Below are 19,076 nucleotides of genomic sequence, written 5' to 3'. Positions count from 1 at the left end.
TGCAGTGTCAGTATCACCGGGCAGCCTGTTCCTAATACATTCTCGGCCCGGCCCAGAGCAACGTAACTGGAACCCGAGGTGGGGGCCAGAATCTGAGTTTCAGCAGGTGAGAGAACTGCACCTCCCATATGAAATGGAAAACAGCTGGCCTCTCTCTGTATCTTTGCAGACTTAGAAATGGTTAGTGTCATTATATCACCCTTTCTCCAACGAAATAATCTCATAACTCTACCCCAATTATTTTATTTTGGCCAGCCATCTGGTTTCCCACACATTCCACATTTGATGAGCAGATGAGGACACAGGTAGAGAAAAGTCACACATTCCTACAGATCTTATCACTCTGACGCACCAAGGGAAAAATAGCTCCAGGTGACTGCATTAAAAAAAAAAAACAAACCACCTTTTAAGACTGCCACATGCAGTTTAATTTCCTTAAAAACTTAGCCGGAAAAGGTTTTTGTGGTGTGCGACCCCAGCTGGGCTGGGCGGTAGTTCTGTACTTGGGGGAGGGGAGCGGGCCAAAGGTGAGCGGAGGAAGACTCGCAGTTGAGTGGTTGCACGAGAAGTGTTTATCTCGTCTCTTTGGCAAACACACGCTCTCAGTTTCTTGTCATGAAAGGGGAACCCTGTATTTTGTAGACGAGGAGTCACAGAAGCAACGTTAGAAGGGAAAAAAGAAAGAAAGAAAGAAAAAAAAAGTCAGCGCGCAATCTCCCCAGAGGAAAAGGAACCACGCTGTTTGTCCTTCTGTAACTGAGCAACAGCCTGGGCGGCTGCGGCTGCCTATGTCTTCTGCGGTTTTTCTTGCTCTTGTCCGCGGAGGTTCACTTCCACCCTCTAAACGCTCCACAAGTGAAAAATTAGGCGGGGTGGCCGCCAGCCCCAGCTGCAGGGGATCCCGGCCCAGGGCCCGCTCGGCGCCTTCCTGCAGCCACGGGCCGGGCAGGGGCGGGTCCAGGCGGCAGGGCGCTGCGCCCCGCGCGCGGTAGAGGTCGCTGCGCCGCGGCGCGCGCTCCCACCGCGGTGGATAACGGGGCCGGGTTGGAGGAGAAAGGAAACCTGCCTGGGAGGCGGCGGCGGCCCGGAGCGAGCGAGGGAGGAGAGTTCACTTTTGCTCGAGTGTCAGCGCGCGGAGGCAGCAGCGGGCGCTGACGAGGGAGCACGGAGCGAGCGGGGCGCCAAATCGGGGGCCGCCGGGGGAGGACAGAGAGAGGCCGGATACGAGCGCGCCGGCGGGGCGCGGAGCGGCGAGCCTGGCCAGCGAGGGGAGCCGCGGGGGGCGCGCCCCGGGCGGGCCCCCGGAGCCGCGCAGGATGCCTCACGAGGAGCAGCCGTCCCTGCAGAGACCCCGCTACGGCTGTAAGTGCAGCGGGCGCGCGGGGCTCCGCCGGCTTTGGGGAGCTTTCTCCCCAAGGCAGGCGTTGGAGAAGCCGAGGGAGCTGGGTGCGCGCCGCGGAGGGGACTGGAGGGCAGCTGGGTGGCTGGCAAAGTTGGGAGCTGGAGTTGCAAAAACTAGTGAGCGGCGTCCTCGCCTCTCCCCACGAATTCCTAATCCCTGGCTGGCACCCCCGTCTTCTACTCCGCACACCCCACCGTGGCGCGAGGCAGCGCTGGGTCTGTGCCCGGGGACACACCAAGTTGGGGGTTTCGGGGTATCAGGTGAGGAGCCCGCGGAGCTCCTGGCCGTTGCTGGCTCGGGCCAGGGGGTGGCGTAAGGGACCTGACTCTTCCGACTCAGAAGGGGAGGAAAGTTTGTTTGCTGTGGCTACAGGTGGGCTCTTGAGTAGTGTGCCCGCGCACTCTGCTAGTGGCAACGTCGGCTTCCCTGGAAGGGCTGGCGTCTCCTCCTACCCCGCTCCCTCGGACTTCACCTGGGCCGCAAGAACCAGTTTGGGCCCCACAGGTGGGAGTCCTTTCCTCTTGCAGCCGAAAGAGACATCGCCGGCCCCAGTCTCTTCCCCTCCCCGCCCCAGTCTGGCCCTATGGGGACTGTGCGGCGCGCAGGAGGATTGTGACGAGAACGCGACGCGGCGCTGGGCTCTCCGGGATCCGGTTGGAGCCCGCGTGACTTGAACGAGATGGTGTCGTTTATCCAGCCGGGGACTGCCCTCGGAAAGAGGTTGCTTTGGCGGATCCTGAGTGGATAGAACCAGATTAGCACCAACCACGTGGCTTCGTGTACAGAGTTCAGAGTCTTTACCAAACATGCGCCAGGAAGTATTTCCTTTAAAACAAACAGAAACTTGGCGCCCTTTCTTTCAGCAGAGTTGGCGCTGCCATTGGACCCATGGTCGAGGATCATAGGTTAATCTTTTGTCCAGGCTGGCTTTGGTGGCGAGGGTACCAGGTTTGGGTTAAGGTGGTGATAACTTGATGCAGGGTTATGTTTTGTACTTCTCTGGCTGGTTGTGAGGGCCGCAGGCTTCCCTGATAAAGAAAGGTGAGTGGTCAACTTGGTTATCCTTCCCTTCCTCCCACAAGTCTTGGAATGGAGCATCGGAGACGGGAAGTTCTTTTTCCCATATGACCTTTTCTGTGTCATGCAGTGAGGAGTCAGCTGCAGCCTCTGCACTCTAGGGAAATGCAATTTAACAGTTAACTCGGTGCAGCCCTTGGCGGCCTTAGTTTGCACGTTGCTAAACCACACAGATGGCAAAGCTCCCTGGGTTGGGATGTGCTCATCCAGGGTGGTGTCAACCATCCTCAGGTTGGTAAAAGTCTTTTATGTGTCAAATTTCCAGATCATGTGGTAGCTTCACTGTGTCAGTTTATAAGATGACCACAAAGTGTGGAAACTAGTTTAGTATGCATTTCAAAAATGGGTTTGAATATCCCGTTGTAAACCACGATCTGTTAAGTGTGTTGTCCTTCCCTGGTTCAGTGTGCTGGGCAAAGTTGCAGTGAATGCAGTGCCTTAATGCCAAATTTCCACTGGTCCCACTTGGGCATCTGTGATGGCGCTTGGTTTTCATGGAATGCATCTGTGGTTTTAGAGAGCGCTAGAAGCAGCAGTTGAGTTCAGGTCCGCAAGCATGAAGAGCACTCCTCACGACCACTGTCTTTGGAAATCATCGTCCAGCTTTTCTCACGAGTCTGGTGTAATGGGTGATGCTCCATCTTGTTGGAATCACTCCCATTTACCTTCCCCCAGTTCATGAAGTGCTGGCATTCTTTGGTCACCTATCATAAAGGAAAAAAAAAAAAGGAAAGCATTTGTTGATTCCTGCAGTTTATGGCCACCCTGAAATATTAAGGCTTTAATACAGTAACCTGTTATGTCTTTAAAATGAACATGTCTGTGATTTTGATACCACATTCACGAATGATATATGTTCATAGTTTATTTTTAAAATGACATCTAGTGGAATACACCTTTGTGTTAATAGATACCACCTAACATTGATTCTAAATGCAAAAGCAGACAGTATGATATATTAGAATGTAAAATTTCTGGTGGTGTTTGGTTTTCTGGGCCTTCTGTCAACACAAGACTGAAAATAGTGCTTTGAGTTCTTCATAGGAAGGCCAAGGAAGCAGGACGCAGGATTGTGCTTGCTATGTTACACTGTAGAGCTGAGCTTTTTCTTGTTTGTGGGTTTGATAAATACAGGTTCAATAAAACCCTGAACTATACCAAGCAGGCTTTATTCCTGACATTTAAAGATAACCGGAGTCCCTATACTTGGTGGTAATTTCCGTTCCAGTGGCATACATTCTGAGTAAAGCGTATTTGAGACTGAACTTTAAAACCTTTTTTTTTTTTTTGTAGTTTGTCTTAAGCTTGTTTTTGGTCTGGTCTTAGAGTCTGCCGTCTCTCCTCTCCTCAAATTGCCATTGATGTCAGACATCTTTGTACAAAGTAAATTAACTCAGCCTGGGGCTAATGTGATGGCTGTCCTCTCCACGAGGCTAAGTGTCTGTATAATACTACATAGTCAGTTGTTCTTGAAGGATTTCTCGATGAGTTCACCACGAAGGCTCCCTTCTCAGATTTTGGACGTGAGAGGTGGCTGAAGTCTTCCTGATGGACACCCTGGAAGGCTGAATTAAATTTAAATAGACCGTTTCCATTTAATCCTTGCCCCTTCCATGTTGGCCATATCCTCTGGCAACCTGTGAAGTTAGTTTGTGAGACGTTACTAAAGAACAAAGCTCACTGACACAGTTCTTCAGGGAAGATGTGGAAAAAGGAAAAGGGTGAAGACATAAATAGAATATTATATTACAACCAGAGTATCTTTCTACCGTCAAATTGAAATTTAAATGAAGCTTATGCTTAGGGATGTTTTGCCAATAGCTTTGGTGCTGTTGTAATGGACTGTGATGTATTTGCCAAAGTAATTCTGAAAACACGTTCCCACCGTGATCTGTCATAAGTTTTGTTCCAGTTACTTGAGAGTTAAAAAGACCACTGACAGCAAAGAGGGGCTTTGTGCCTAAGATGACTTCACTCATCCCTGATGGTCCAATCCACATTTAAGTGCCTCCTGTGGGTCAGTCATCAGTGTGCCTGTGGCAGGAATTGTGATTTTCTACCCTCTGCAGAACTTCTTTCCTTTCATAAGAAACGTTGTAAAACTCATTTCGATTAATGTTTCAATGTTTCTCTTAAAGAGTGCAACATAAGCCCAGAGTGGGTGTGTGTATGTGTGTGTTGCGGGGTGGTGGGGGGAAGGTTCTGGCCGATGCTCTGAGCTTTGGATGAATGCTCTTGTCTGAATGGTGAGATTTCTAAATCCCCTGGTAGCTGGAGTGTTGGGTGGGGATCAACACAACTAAACCTCTTAGCCCTTTACCAGTACCAGACACCGAAGTTCTGAAGTAGTTAAACTTGGGTGCGTGAAACAGGATTGAATCCATCTGGTGTTGAGGACCGCTCGGCTCTAACAGTCTATCAGTGCTTTCCTTTGAAGGCAGAGGGATGTCTGCAGCGTTGTCCTGCGATGCAGTCTGCAGGAGGCAAAAAGTCAAGTCCCTCCTTCATGTGCTAATGTTTTGGTGGAGCTTTTCAGAACGATCTTTAAGGTCAGCAGCTTAAGTGTTATTTTGGTAGGCTTTTACTGTAATTACACATGCCTTTAGCCAAAATGACTTGTTTGGGAGAGTCTAAGCTTGTAATACCGGGTTTGTTGTAGACCTTAGTGTTGTTGAAGGTGTTAGCAAACTGCCTTTTCTCTAGGGAACCATTGGTTTGCCCCTCAGCTCCCCATTCCATAAGCTTTTTTAACAGCTTATTTTATTGAAAAGGTAGATCGAGGGCTTACAAAATCTTCATGGTAACTAAAAGAGAAACAAAGGCCACTCCACTTCTGATCTGAGTCAGCTAAGTCCTGCAGGTTAGGGGCTCGGCTTAGGGTGTGAAATTTAAGTTTGTGAATTTATCAAGTGCTGGATGTTGCCATCTGCTCATTACTACCTTCGAGAGGGCCAGTGGTTTTCCCTTATCACAAAGAGGCTGAAAGCCACAATACCATCTCAAGTCCACACAACTGGCTGGTGACAGAGGTGGAAGCCCGTGATGTCAGACCCTGAAGCCTGTTCTCACCGGCCGTTGACTCCCGTCTCGTCATAGGGGTTTCGCCCTGCTTTTCTGTCTGTTTCAAGTGTTGGTCTTGATTTTTATCAAACTTTAGAAACCGGGAGCTGATTGGAGGGTGTACTATTTTAAAAGCAGATGCATGGTATCCTCCAAAGGTTATTTTGTTTTTTTACCCCCAAGGAAAAGCATTGAAGAACACATGAGCTTTTTATAGAGTACATCCAGGCTCCGTCCAAACATTTTGTGTGTGTATAGAGACATCCCCTTGCATTATGAGGCACCGAAATGAAAGAAAGGCTTTTCCATAATACAGCAGCATGCTCCGGTGATTCCAAATAGAATAATTTGCAAAATACACATTATTACATATACTGACCATGCCTTCAAGTCTGGGGTTGATGAGAAATCAGGCAGAAGTTTGCAGTGGGTTGACCGACCAGTGAGCTGAAACTTTTTCATTTGACAGTTCTATTTTATTTTTCTCCCTGGAAAGGCAGAATGGTGTCAGTGAAGTGGTGAAAGCTTTGGTGTTGAGTAGATGTGGGTTTAAATCCTGACTTGGCAATTAACGGCCTGAGTAGCTTTGGGGTTTTCTCCTGTACTAAACACATCGCACTAAACACGTTGTAGCTATTTCAGTTGGGCTGAGCACCTAACGCGTACAACAGACACATCACGGATGGAGGAAAAATGACTAAAATGACTAAGATGATTACAGCTTATATGAGAATCTGGAAGATGATGAATAATGCTTACACTTTTATTAGGGCACTTCCAAGTTCTGCGGAAGTGAAGATGAGAGCAATGCATTTGAACGGGCACTTGGGAAGACTTCATGAAGGTTGTGACCATGACCTTGAGGGAAGTCAGAGGAGAACCTGCAAGGCATTCCAGCATATCTGTTGTGTGGGTGTTTTGGTGGGGCTGATGTATGGGTCGGTGCTGTGGAAGGGAAGTGACGCTAAAGAGGAATTTATCATGAAATCCTTTATTTGTAGGCAACGAAAGGCACTTAGAACTGTCTTGAGGAGAGCGGTTTAATCTAGTCTCTCACTGAAGCATCTGGTTCTTCGAGAGGCCCTTTTTCTTTTTCTTTTTTTTTAACTTGTCATTAGATTTTATCAGCAAGTGGTGCAGTGCATTGGGGGCTGGTGGAAGGGTGGGTGTGCTGGAATGCTTGGTGCTGGAGACAGTAGGAGGATGGGTGAGGTCTGGGGACGTGTGTGGTGTGCAGAGGCCCCTTCACTGGGCCTGTAGGTTTGGGAATTATTTTGAAAGGGCAGGTTTGTCAGGTCATTTTGCTTAGGATAGGCTGGCAGTTACTAAACAATGGTGAAGATCATGGAACTGATGGCAACGGGCAAATACAAAGAGAGGCAGGAGTGGAGCCTCAGTGGAGCTGAAGCTGACTCCAGCCAGGGAGACAGACAGCTAACTCCAGGCCATTTCATAAGGTAAATGCTTCCAGAACAGATCAGAAAGGGTGTAGTTACAGCAGGGCAAGGGTATTAACTACGTTATGCAGGAGGTCGGATTTCTTCTACCCTCTTTTCCTCATAATCTCTACTTAATGGCAATTTTTCCCTCTCAAATTTCACTGGAGATTTAGTGCCATCACATGACAGACATCCCAGTTCTGTTGAAAGTGGCTAATGCCATGTTTCCAGTTCCTTAGCAGGCTCTCAGGTTTGACTTCACTCTAACTGGACTCTCCCTTCATTTTCCAGTCATGGATTGGGCAGGGCCCTTCTTGCCAGGGGGCCCAGAGGCGCTGACAGCTGTTTCTCCAGCCAGTACGGTGGTTTTCCTGGAGCAGTTCCTGGGGCTGCAGTGGCAGCAGAGCATCACCTGAGAACTTGCTGGAAAGGCAAATTCCCTGCCCGACTCAGATCTTCGGAATCAGAAACTAGTGTGGGGGGTTGGAGGGGACAAGGCCGAGCAAAGTTCCCATAAGCCGTCCAGGCGACTCCGATGTACCACTCTAGTGCAAGGGTGAAAACACGTCCCTAGTATTTGATTACCCTCTCCACCATGCTTGTAGGTCGGTAAGTGAAAACATGTGGGCGCGTTCCGATGGCTTTATTTACAGAATTCCTTCTGTGTTTGACTTGGGCACACACATGTACTGCGTACAAACCCCGACATTGATTTTGCTACAGGCTTGTGTTTATTTTATAGGATTTGTTTTGGTATGGCTGTAAGGTTGCTGTTTTCCTTTCTGGGAAACAACTGTGACTTACAAGATAAAGTCCCAAATCTCCACTAACTAGGGATTAAGTGACATCAACTCCTGAAGGATTTCTAGGGGCAGGTGGTGCTCAGCTCAGGCTGAGTGAGCTGGGGAACCTGTTTGTGTGAAAGGGAGGGTCCCAGTCCTGGCCACGCTGGACTCTGATCCTTGCAAGGGGTTCCTGGACAGTAAGGGTTGAAAGATGTCTTCTCCCCTCATTTTTTTCCTCCAGGGCAACTTAAAGTTTGTTCAGTCTCGATTTTTAGAACAGTTGAATATGTTAGCAGAGATATTATTTGTAGGATTAAGTGCACCCAGGTCATCCCCGCGTTACAGGAAACTATAGATCTGTTTATTTTTCTGTTAATTAAAAATAGGAGGACAGTCCCATGATTTTTTTGCTTACGATCCCTCGAGAAGATGACTTTTATTTGTTCTCTTTTCTCCATTACTACTAAATCTCTGAAGACATTTTTACACCATTTTTCACAGGTTAAGGCAGATTCGTTCCTGATAATTTTGTCTCACTGCTCTTATTTTATTACCAGTCTGAATTCAATCTTACGTAGTGTTAATGTAGTTCCTTATCATCTCCATGTCAATGGACTTGATGTACATATGATTGAAGCAACATGTCTGAAATACTTAAGTGATGCTAGGTTCTGTGCCTAGCCGGTAACCTGGAGCCCTGGTACCTAGAAGACACTCAGTAGATATTTGATGTTGTTACAGTACAGGGCTTCACGTGCCTGCACTGTACTGTTTGTCTCAATGAGGAACTTATTTCTGTTATCTGTTAAGTTAAAGGTAATCGCCAGAGTCTGACTGCCAGGCAAATATTTCACGTTGAGCTTAGATTTGCTTTCACTGTCTGTGGAACCTCGGCAAGCTATTTTAATTTCTCTCTGCCTCAGTTTCCTCACCTGTAAAATGTGGATGGCAAGGCACATGCTCAGAGGGTTAAATGTTTCAATGCATGTTCAGAATGTGTCCCCATAGAGTCAGCCCTTGAATGGGGGAGGGGGGTGGCGACAGTGGTATCACCCTCATCACTCCTGCCCCTTGCCTGTCTCCCCACCTCTTTACCCTTTTCTCATGTTTAATAGAAAGTGAATTCAAAATCCTGGCCCCATATACATTTTTTAAAAAATCGAGATACAGTTGACATAAACATCCCAGGCTGTCTTGAGCGCATATACTCAACTATGTTCAGGGAACACAGTTACCTATATGGAGGTGGAGACCATCTATCAATTTGGGTGGAGATAAACTTAATCCTTGTTCATACATACTTAAAAAGAGAAGCCTAACATATTCTGTTGCTCATTGTTAACAGATAAAGCTGGATGGGGGTTGGATTTCTGTGCTGCATTTTTTGTCATCTTAGGAGTGGTTGTGGAGTTGTCGTGAGTATACCTGGGTGAGGAATTGTCACTCTGCAGTCACTAAGCGTCGTGTTGTCTCATTCAGTGTTAAGTTGGTCACTGCTGTGCACTTGAAAGCCCAGGGGTTCATGATACTATCCATAAGGGAAGGAGCTACTTGAAATAAGTGTTTATCTTTATGCCTGGTTCAGACTGAGGCGTTTGGCTTGGGTGCTTGGGTCCTCCAAACATCTGGTCAACCTAGTGCTGTGATGATTTAGAAGGAGGTTGAGGAAGAGGAGGAAACATGCTGGGTTCATTTGACAGCCCTCAGTCCTAATTGCCACTAGAAAGATTGTGAAACTTCAGGTTCATGGGCCAGTGAACTCAATTTATAGGAATAACTGGAAGGCTGGAGCCATTGGAAATGAGTCTAGGCTGCTTCCCTTGTCCCCATGTTCAAATTACTCATTCATTCTGTCTCCCCTTCTTTCTACCAGATTTTTTTTTTAATTTGGGCAAATTTCTTGCAAATAGTTCTTACCGACCCCTCTTCGCCTCACTCCCCCCAAAAGGAGCGTTGGGATCAGTCACGCTTGGCTGGTTCCTGCCTTGGTCCGGGCTATGTCTGTCATGTTCACGTCCTCCGCCTCTGCCCTGGGCTGCCCAGGCAGGCCTCACAGCGTTGGCGGGAGGGGCCTGCCGAGATGTCAGTACCTCGTCATCCAGCCTCGTGGGATCCGAGTTCTCCACTCACCCACCCCCTGAGCTCTGCTCCTCCCCTCTCAAATCCAGGAAGGCGGCTTCCCAGAGACGTGCTCTTAGGGAACTCTCAGCAAGTTTTTCTAAGAAATGGTCATTCCACAGCTAATACAAATAGGCTCTCACTTTTGTTCTGTATCTACTAATTTATTTTCCAAAGGAAAAAAGTTTAAAAAGAATATATAAAGATACAGTTACCCGTCCATGAGAACCAGGGGCACGTGAGTCCTTTCGTTGCCTTGGCACTGACTCTGGCGACAGTGCCAGAGCTTGCTTCGTCAGTTCTCCAGTGTGATATTTGCTGTTGTCAGTTGGACTTGACCAGCACGTTAGGGGATTGTGCTTACCTCTTACTTTTCAAAGTAGGCTCTGGTTGTAACTTTTCACATTTGATTAAGTGAACTCTGAGAAAGAACTGGGACTTAACAATGGGCTTCTTTGTAGTAGTTTTGAAATCTCTGAAAATGCGTACCTTTGATCTGTTGAGTAGGATAAACAAGATCCAGCAGCCCAACGGGGATGGTGGACTTAACCTGTGTCCTCATGAATATCTCTAGAAGGTTATGCCAACATCTTTTTAGAGGTTGCTTTTGGGGAGAGAGACCGAGGGCAAAGGTGGGAATATTCTTGGAACTGTTTTTACCTTGTGTTATCTTTCAGATAAACTACAGCAAATGTGTTTTGAAAAATAGTACACTACATTGATTACTCTGAGAATAATATGGATAACATTAGAATAACATTAAGATTCTTCTGTGTTGCAGCTGTCTTTTGGTCACTGCTGTATCCCCAGTGTCTGGCATATAAATCATTCAACATGTCAACAGTAGTTCTTTCTAGGTAATGAGATAATGGGTAAACCCCCCCAAAAAAGTTTTTTTCCTATGAATTTTCTACTCTAAAAATGTTTTTGTATTGAGAAAAGCTCTAATAATTACCCTTTGTTGTCCAAGATCCAATGTTATCACTAGTTGTAAGCTTTGATGTGAGACAATTAGAGTCTGAAAAACAAATGTTATTGTTGGAAGAATTCAGTGGAGATCTGACTTTCCAGGTGTGTGTGTGTGTGTGTGTGTGTGTGTGTGTGTGTGTGTGTGTGTGTATGTGTAAGTGAGTACACACACACATGCTTGTGTGAGAGACAGATTAAGAGACAGAGATTGAAAGACAGTGTTGAGAGGTCCAGGACTACATAATTGTTTAGCTGTTGTAGTTGAGATAAAGATGGGGAGAGACGGGATAAAAACCCTAAGAATACACAAGGTGAAGTAGGGGGTGGTGAAGAAAAAAAATCCCTGGTTGGCGGTAGCTGGTCCAAATTTTTACAATTGGTGAAGGGAAAGTGTGTGGGAAACTGACTTGTAAGAGGCGATGAATCAAGAAGTAGTGTCCACAGTGAAGTAAAAGTAGTTGACTTAAAAGTAGGGGATTATTCTCTTGACTGAGGAGAACTCTCAAGAGCCTTATGGAGGTAGACCACTCATTATTATTATTATTTTTAATTCAACAAGAAGTGCTGAGTCCTTGGTCCTGTGTATGTGATGGAAGTTACCCAGGATTTGCAGACCAGATGCCTTCAGGGTCAAGTGTGACCAGAGCCTTATATAAAATCAAGAAGCTTTGGAGTGTCCTTCAACTGGAGATGGCATTTGCTCCCTTAGCCACTCAAACTGGGAAGAAAACATTTGTGACCAGTGCACAGACAAAGCAAGATTAGTCTGTGGGCTTACTGGCCGCTGTGTTATGTGGTAAAACTGAGGCGGTGTGATGGAAGTATTGTCACCTTGGAAAGATGAGAGACTGGAGTGCAGTAATGGCCAGGGCAGCATCTAGCATCTGAGGGCCTAGATGGAAGTGCCACTTACTGTGTGACATGGTAGGTGACTTCTCTGAGCTTCCGCCTATATCTGAAAAATGGGTTTGTGTTGACCTCAAAAAGGGTGTGAGGTACAGGAGATTATGCTGAAAACTGTTCAAATGTATGTATATATGTGTGGGGCGAGGTAATTTAGTCACTTATTTAAATAGCTCTTTGGTGTAGTCTTATTAGTGTTGAAAAGGGCTTATCACTTAATCATCTACCTCAAAGGCAGTGCAGATTCAGTTTTGTGACACAGGCTGTTTTGGGACTCATGTTTGAAGTGAGCCTTTTTTTTTTCTTCTTCTTTCTTTCTTTTTTTTTCCTTTTTCTTTTTTCCCTTCCTCCAGCTTGGAAGGCAAAATTCTGGCTCTCGGTTGCAACATCTTCAAGATGTCGATTTTCTGAATCCTAGTATATAATCCTTGGCCAGATTCTTCCTGGTCTATCTGAGCATTTGTCTTACTAGGAAGTGTAAGTCATGAAAACACAAGTGGATAGTAGGTGCCTCAAAATTGAAAAGACTTCAAGAGTAGTGTCTTTGAGGCCCCTGCTGTAGGAGAATGTTTCATAAAGGGAAACTGTATTATGAAACAGGGTAAATCTGTTTTTAACGATGGGGCGGAGGGAGATGAGGCTTGGGAAGGCAGCTGTTTCTAGTCTGTTGATAGAGCTCATGGTTTTATAGAGTTGAGATGTTGTGGCTTATTTTCAAGAAAAGGAAGGGTGGAAGGCAGGGCATCTGGGATCATTTGGGACTTCTCGGGGCTGCTGGGTATCAGTGGCAGGCCACCCTCTTTGGGTAACTGCACATCTTTGACTGTTACACTTGCCATAATATCACATCTCTGTTAGGAGCTCTTCTAATTCATAGCTGTCAACCTGGCTGCTCATTAAAATCTCCAGAGGAGCTTCACAAGGAAAACACTGGTTCCTTGCATCTCATCACTCAGGTGTTCTGTTCACTTGTTTTGGGGTAAAGCTCTGGCATAGATATTTTTATTTTGTTTGGTTTTGATATTTTTTATTTAAAAAGTTTTTGAACCCTCAAAACCACAAAGAACCGTATTTTGCACATCCATCCCTTTCACTCAGCTTCACTGTGTTAATATCTTGCCATACTGTTCCACCTGCAGACACTGTGACAGCTTATCCCTAAATACTGCATCCATCTTACGTACCAACGACAAGGACCTTGTCCTCCATGACCACATCGTCAGTGCCACCGGTACCCTGTGTTCAAGTCCACCATCCACTTTTAAATTCTACACTAAGATTCTCAACTGTATTTCTAGCCATTTTTTGGATCCAGGGTCTGGTCAGGTTTCTCATATTGTCTTGCTCAGGCTGGAACAGGGCTGCCACCTCCCTATCAGTTCAATGACATTGAATTCCCTAAGAAGACCAGGTGCATTTCCTGGTGTGATTGCCTCATGAGTGATGGTCCCAGTGCATCCCATTGGGGGTTTTCTGTGTCCAACCTCTTACTACTGGTGATGAATATTTTTAAAAATATTAAAATTTAAAAAATATTAAAGGCATTAAAAAAAATCTCCATAGGAGTTTCCAGTGTGCAGCCAAATTTTGAAATTCATGGAAGTAATTAAAACCCCTTATTCTGTGTGTATGTGTTTGTCATAAAATACACAGCATAAAATTACCTATTTTAACCATTTTTAAGTGTAAGCTCAGTGACATTAAGTGCAATCACATTTCTGTGCAACCATCACCACCATCCACATCCAGAACTTTTTCATCTTCTCAAACTGATGCTCTGTTCCTATTAAACAATAACTCCCCATTCTCCCCTCCCCACATTGCCTGGAACACACCCTTCTTTGTCTGTCTTTGATTTTGACTATCCTAGGTACCTCATGTAAGTAGAATCACACAGTATCTGTCCCTTAGTGACTGGCTTGTTTCACTTAGCTGAATGTCCTCAAGATTCATCCAAATTGTATCATATATTAGAATTTTCTTCCTTTTTCAGGCTGAATAACATACTATTGTATGTATATACCATATTTTGTTTATCTGTTCATCTACTGATGGATAGATACTTGGGTTGTTTCCACCGTTTGGTTGTTAGGAGTAATGCTGCTATGAACATAGGTGTACACGTATCTGTCTGAGTCCCTGCTTTCACCTTTTTGGTGTATATACCCAGAAATGGGGTTGCTGGATCGTGTGATAATTCTGTGTTTAATTTTTGGGGATCTACCACACACCTCTCACTTTTCAATTAAGTGAATTGAAGGAGCCTTGGAAGGGTAAAATACCTTTGAGTGCAAGGGAGAACTCAGAATGCAGGCTGCTAGGCTTCCAGATGACCACTGCAAGGGCATGTGCAGACCCTCCTCTTCTGCGTAGAGGATAAAGACCAATGTCTAATTGCAGCCAGATTTACTTCTTTGCAACCTCAGGTGGTGTGCAGGAGAGGGCCAGCATGTGGTACTTCGTTTACGTTATGCGTCACTTTTAAGAGAGTTTAATTTGTGGTTGGTAATTTAAATAGTATGAGTCCATCCACAAAAAGTTGCCCTGGGGCTCTATGAGTAGTGCAGAGGGAGGTAACTGGTTGCCTCTCTGGGGTGTATAGAGTTTTAAAAATAGAATATTGTTTTAGTTTGTTCACCTGGCTCCTCCAAATACAGTTAACCCTTGAACAACACGGGTTTGAACTGGTCAGATCCACTTACACGTGGATGTTTTTTGATAGTATTACAATCCTACACTGTCCGTGGTTGGTTGAATCCATGGATATGGAGGGACTGACTGTAAATTATATGTGGATTTTCCACGGTGCAGAAGGTCGATGCCTCTGACCCCTGTGTTGTTCAAGGGTCAATTGTGTTAGCTCTGTGACCTGGGGCAAAGTCTTCACTTCCCTGATTGATGCTGTTCAGCTGTAAAATGGAGATAATAATAGTAGTCAGAATTGAATGAATTAATCTATGTGAAAATGCTTGGTGTCTGGTACCAAGAAGACACATGTTCAGTGCAAGCTATTAATGTAATATTTCCCACCAATTTCAATGGTGTTATTTAGATAATCCCAGTCATGCTTGGAAGTCATATTTGGAATGCTAGTATTTTTATTTTTTTCAAGGTCTTAGTGGATAAAATTTATTTATTTTCTATTTAAGTATGGTTGATTTACAATGTTGTGTTAGTTTCTGGTGTACAGCATAGTGATTCAGTTATATATATATTTTTTGTATTCTTTCTCATTATAGGCTATTACAAGCTATTGAGTACAATTCCCTGTGCTATACAATAGTACTTTGATGTTTATTTTATATATAGTAGTTTGTATCTGCTAATCCCAAACTCCCAGTGTACCTCCCTCCCCGCTTCCCCTGCTCCCCTCCCCTTGTAAACATAAGTTTGTTTTCTATGTCTGTGAGTCTCTTTCTGTTTTGTAAGTAAGTTCATTTGGAATGAGTTACTACTGTTTTACTAGACTTGGCGGCTCCATTTGGCTGTGTTGTGACTGGCAGCCCGAGGTTTGTATCGTGCTGATTCGTAACCAAAGTGAAAGGTGGCAGGAGCTAAGACTCTAGAACAAGCAAGGACTGAAAGTAAGGGAAAGCTGTTTCCGAAGGGTGAGTGTCGGTCATTTCTTTTTAAATTTTTTAAATTGCCTTTGTGTTGGTCATTTTCATACACTGCTGGGGCCGTGGAGTCCAGGTGAAGCAAGTGTGTTGGGGGGATTCCAGCTTCATTGTGCCTGGCGAAGGTGGGGCCGGGACCAGGCACCTTGCTGTTCTGGAAGGCTGGCCATTCTTCTGCTCCCTGGTCGGAAATGAGCTGAGAATGACAAGATCAGCAGTCTAATTCTGTGTAGCCAGGTTGTTGTCTCTTAATGATGAATTTGGAATGCGTGGTAAGGGTGGTTTGTAGAGTTCCTAGGGTTATTTAACAGGAGAAGATGTTGGCTCAGCAGAATAGCTTGGAAGTATTGACACTTGGACAATCCTGTGTCAGTGGAAGAGCCTGATTTTAACCCTGGTCTCTGGTTGCCGGGCACAGCCGCGGGACAGACACCCCATGGTTTCTCGTGCCTGCTGTGAGGGGACAGGACCACGAGAGGCAGGCCTTGCGTATACAGTTCTAAGAAGACTGGCTTCTCCCTTCTCCTGTCAGTTTCACCTCCAGTGACGCTGATTATAACAAAGACATTTAGTGCTTATATGTGCCAGGCCCGCTCTCCGCATTTGGTGTCAACCGCCCAATTTAATCCTCATAATAACTCTCTGAGGTTGGTAACATTATCCCAATTTTCTAGATGGGAAAACTGAGGCACAGAGAGGTTAAGTAACTTGCCCAAGGGCCCTGGACTAGTAAGTGGCAGAGTCAAGGCTTGAACCCAGGCAGTGGGACTCCAGGCTTTGTGCTTTCCTGTGCCTGTTGGATCCAAGTTAGAAAGTCAGTTTTGTGGACTTGGTACCATGTCTCCTGGGTAAAGCATTTTAGCCATTGTATTTGTTTCTTTTTGTAACAAATTAACACAAACTGTGTGTCTTAATATAACAAAGTTATTCTCTCACAGTTCTCAAAGCTGAAAGTCCAAAATGAAGGTACTGGCCGGGCTACCCTGTCTGACGGCTCTCCTGGGGCTCCTTCCCGGCCTCTTCCTGGCTTCTTGTGGTTGCCAACAATCCTTAGGGTTCCCCGGCTTTTAGGTGCATCGCTCCAATCTTTGGCTCCACGGTCACACGGTGTTCTCCCTGAGTGTTTTCTTCTTCTAAGACACTGTCATTGGGTTAGGGCCTCCCTCTAATCCTAAAGCAGGTGTGACCTCATTTTAATTTACTGCATCTGCAAAGACCCCATTTCCAAATAAGTTTGCATTGTGAGATTCCTGGCGCACGTGAATCTCGTGGGGGATACTGTTCAACCCAGTACAGCCATTACGTTTGGGACAACGAAGAATTTCAGAATTTTTTTTAGCACAGTGTCTTCGGCCAATCATGAACAGTGATGTGTCTGGCCAGCGAGAGGCAGTGAGTTAGTGGGGTTGATTGGTGCCTGCTATCAAGTCAGTGCTTGGTCATCACCAAAGCTGAGACGTCATCACCAAAACAGATGAAGGAAGGAAAAGTGCAGAAGCAGCGGAGATCAAAGAAGGGATTTGGAAGTGTCAGAAGGCAGTGGTGCCGGGATGGGCGCTAACCTAGTGGGAGAGAAAGAGCCGTAATCGCGGCAGTGTTTAGGAGCGAGAACACCGTGATGATAATTTAAACCCTCTCTCAGTGACTTAAAATCTACCCAGCACATTCTGAATAAGAGAACTGGGAAGTGTGTGGTTCTTTCTAGAGATGCTTCTGTCAAGTTTACTTTGCAGTGCCTGCAGGTTTAGCTAACAGTTAAGCAGAAAGTAGGCCCATTTAGAAGCCCTCTGGTCAGGCTGGATGGCTGACACGTACATTGTTTCCAACATAATTTCTATGGCAACAGGACTTTCTGATATAAATCCTTAACTCGAGTGTATGAATATCCACTCTCTGTTTTTTTTGCTTTGGCTGACAGAAAGCACAGGACCAAATCTGGAGCTTATCTGTAGAATTAGTGAAGGGCTTATGTGTTGTTTTGGTGTATTTATATACCTCTGCCTTCATCGTTCTTGTCTGCTTTTTTTTTCCTTTATTTAATTTCATTTGCCTGTATTTATACGTTTTCCCCTAACATACCTACCTTTGTTAACCTGCTCAGATACTTCCAGGAAGGAGGTGAGATGTAAGGGAACTGCTCATTCAACAAAGGAGTCTCTTGGGCTGATCTCTGCCCTTAGAGAACTGACCTCCTCCTTCTTTTTTGGGGAGGTGGGGGTGGGGTGAGGTAATTAGGCTCATTTTTTTTTTAATTTTTAATTTTTTTTAAGCAGAGGTACTGGGGTTTGAACCCTGGACCTCGTGCATGCTAAGCAGGCACTCTACCGCTGAGCTATACTCTCCCCCTCCCAGAGCCAACCTTCTGACTGGGGAGCAGGCACAGTGTCTCAGAGCCCTGGCTCTGTCACTTGCTACCATTCAGCTCTGGCTTCCCCTCCTGCAAAATGAGATAATGACATCATGGTGCCTAGCTGATGGCATCATTGGGACAAAATGGGATGGCACATGTGAAGCACTTATCACTGTCCCTGGCAGGTAGAAAAAGGAGCATTCCAGACGAGGAGACAGTGAGCTGAGGCCCGGAGTGATAGGCCTTCATCCCCGCCGGCGGGACTGGTGAGAGGGAAGGAGAGCTGGGCGGATGGAGGGTCTTGGTGTCCATGAAGTCACGGATTCTTAGACACAGAAGAGGCACCAGTGGTTGGACCATTTCTGCTCCTTCCTCCTCAGCTTGCCTTCCTGTCTGCAGTGACGCCAAGGCCCTGCCTGCCTTGCTGTTTCTTCCGCTGTGTGCGATCCATCTGGAGCTTGTCCTCACTCGGTTAAGGCTTGCCCTCTTGACTTACACCAGCAGGATTCAAGGAGGGGTTTGAAACTCATCACACCCGTGACCAAGACTGTTTTGGGAAATGGAGTCTTCATTAAAGTTTTATTGCTTTAGTTTCCTTTTTCTTCTTCATCCTCTTTATTTACTACCTTCTGTTACACATAAACTTCTGAAGTCTGACTAGCAGACCACTGCTCATGTTGCCCCTGGAGAACCACAGACAACTTCAAGTGAACTGATGGATTTTGAATGATGTGGAGAAATGCTTATGTAATAAAGTGAGAAGGCAGAATACACTGTGGGAAAGTTAGAACTTAAATCCTCTGGGAGAAAGGATCCCATTGTTAACAGTTGTTTTAGATACAACCGTGTGTCCTGCTTTGTAGTCTTTATTTGTCCTAGAGAGACCTGTCATCATTAAACACAGGGAGGGGGGCACCCACAGGAGTTTTCGTGTTATTCCTTCTGATTGTGAGATAAGTCCTTGCCCATCTGGACTTGGTTCACTTTGGATGATATAGTCTGGGGTAGAAGTTGCTGGTGTGAAAGTGGATTGCCTGTCAATCATCTCGCTGGCCTGGCTTTTCTGCTACCTTCTCCCTGAGCCTAGGGGCTCCGTCGGTGCTGTGCACCACATGGAAATAGCTTTTCATGTGTGCTGGTGTCAGGAGTTGGAGGATGGACAGAATTCGAATTGGAAATTGCTGTGTAACTCACTTCATGGGGTGGATTGAGAGCAGGTTTTCCCATGGTCTGTGCCAGTAACCTGGCTCTTGAGACCGTCGAGTCACAAGATGAGAGCCATGTGCCCAGTTCTGGGTTTCCCTTGATTGGCGTCCAGTCGTTTCCAGTGGGCAGAATGTCGGTCAGCTGGCGCGT

The 19,076-nt window shown here is 45.8% G+C and overlaps 1 protein-coding gene and 1 long non-coding RNA gene across 4 annotated transcripts in view; one reads left to right on the top strand and one right to left on the bottom strand.

Annotated features, from left to right (window-relative positions):
- Positions 1–404: 404 nt before the first annotated feature.
- LOC140695647 (uncharacterized) lies at positions 405–1,958 on the bottom strand. Its single transcript, XR_012071377.1, has 2 exons — positions 1,067–1,958; positions 405–629 (listed from the first exon to the last, which is right to left on the bottom strand). It is a non-coding gene; the product is annotated as an uncharacterized lncRNA (long non-coding RNA).
- Positions 1,230–19,076, top strand: part of IQGAP2 (IQ motif containing GTPase activating protein 2) — a 262,433-nt gene continuing 244,586 nt past the window's right edge. Inside the window, exon 1 of one of the 3 annotated variants that reach the window (XM_072958483.1) lies at positions 1,230–1,362. In XM_072958483.1, the coding sequence (XP_072814584.1) occupies positions 1,317–1,362 (46 nt within the window). In that variant the 5' untranslated portion in view covers positions 1,230–1,316. Of the gene's footprint in view, positions 1,363–2,106; positions 2,123–2,335; positions 2,444–19,076 lie in introns of those variants that run through there. The other 2 variants (XM_072958486.1, XM_072958485.1) reach the window with 2 other exon arrangements.

Source organism: Vicugna pacos, chromosome 3 (genome assembly GCF_048564905.1).
Source record: "Vicugna pacos chromosome 3, VicPac4, whole genome shotgun sequence".
Lineage (NCBI taxonomy): Eukaryota > Metazoa > Chordata > Mammalia > Artiodactyla > Camelidae > Vicugna > Vicugna pacos.
Note: the sequence above shows the minus strand (reverse complement) of the source record. Positions and strands in the feature narration are given on the sequence as shown.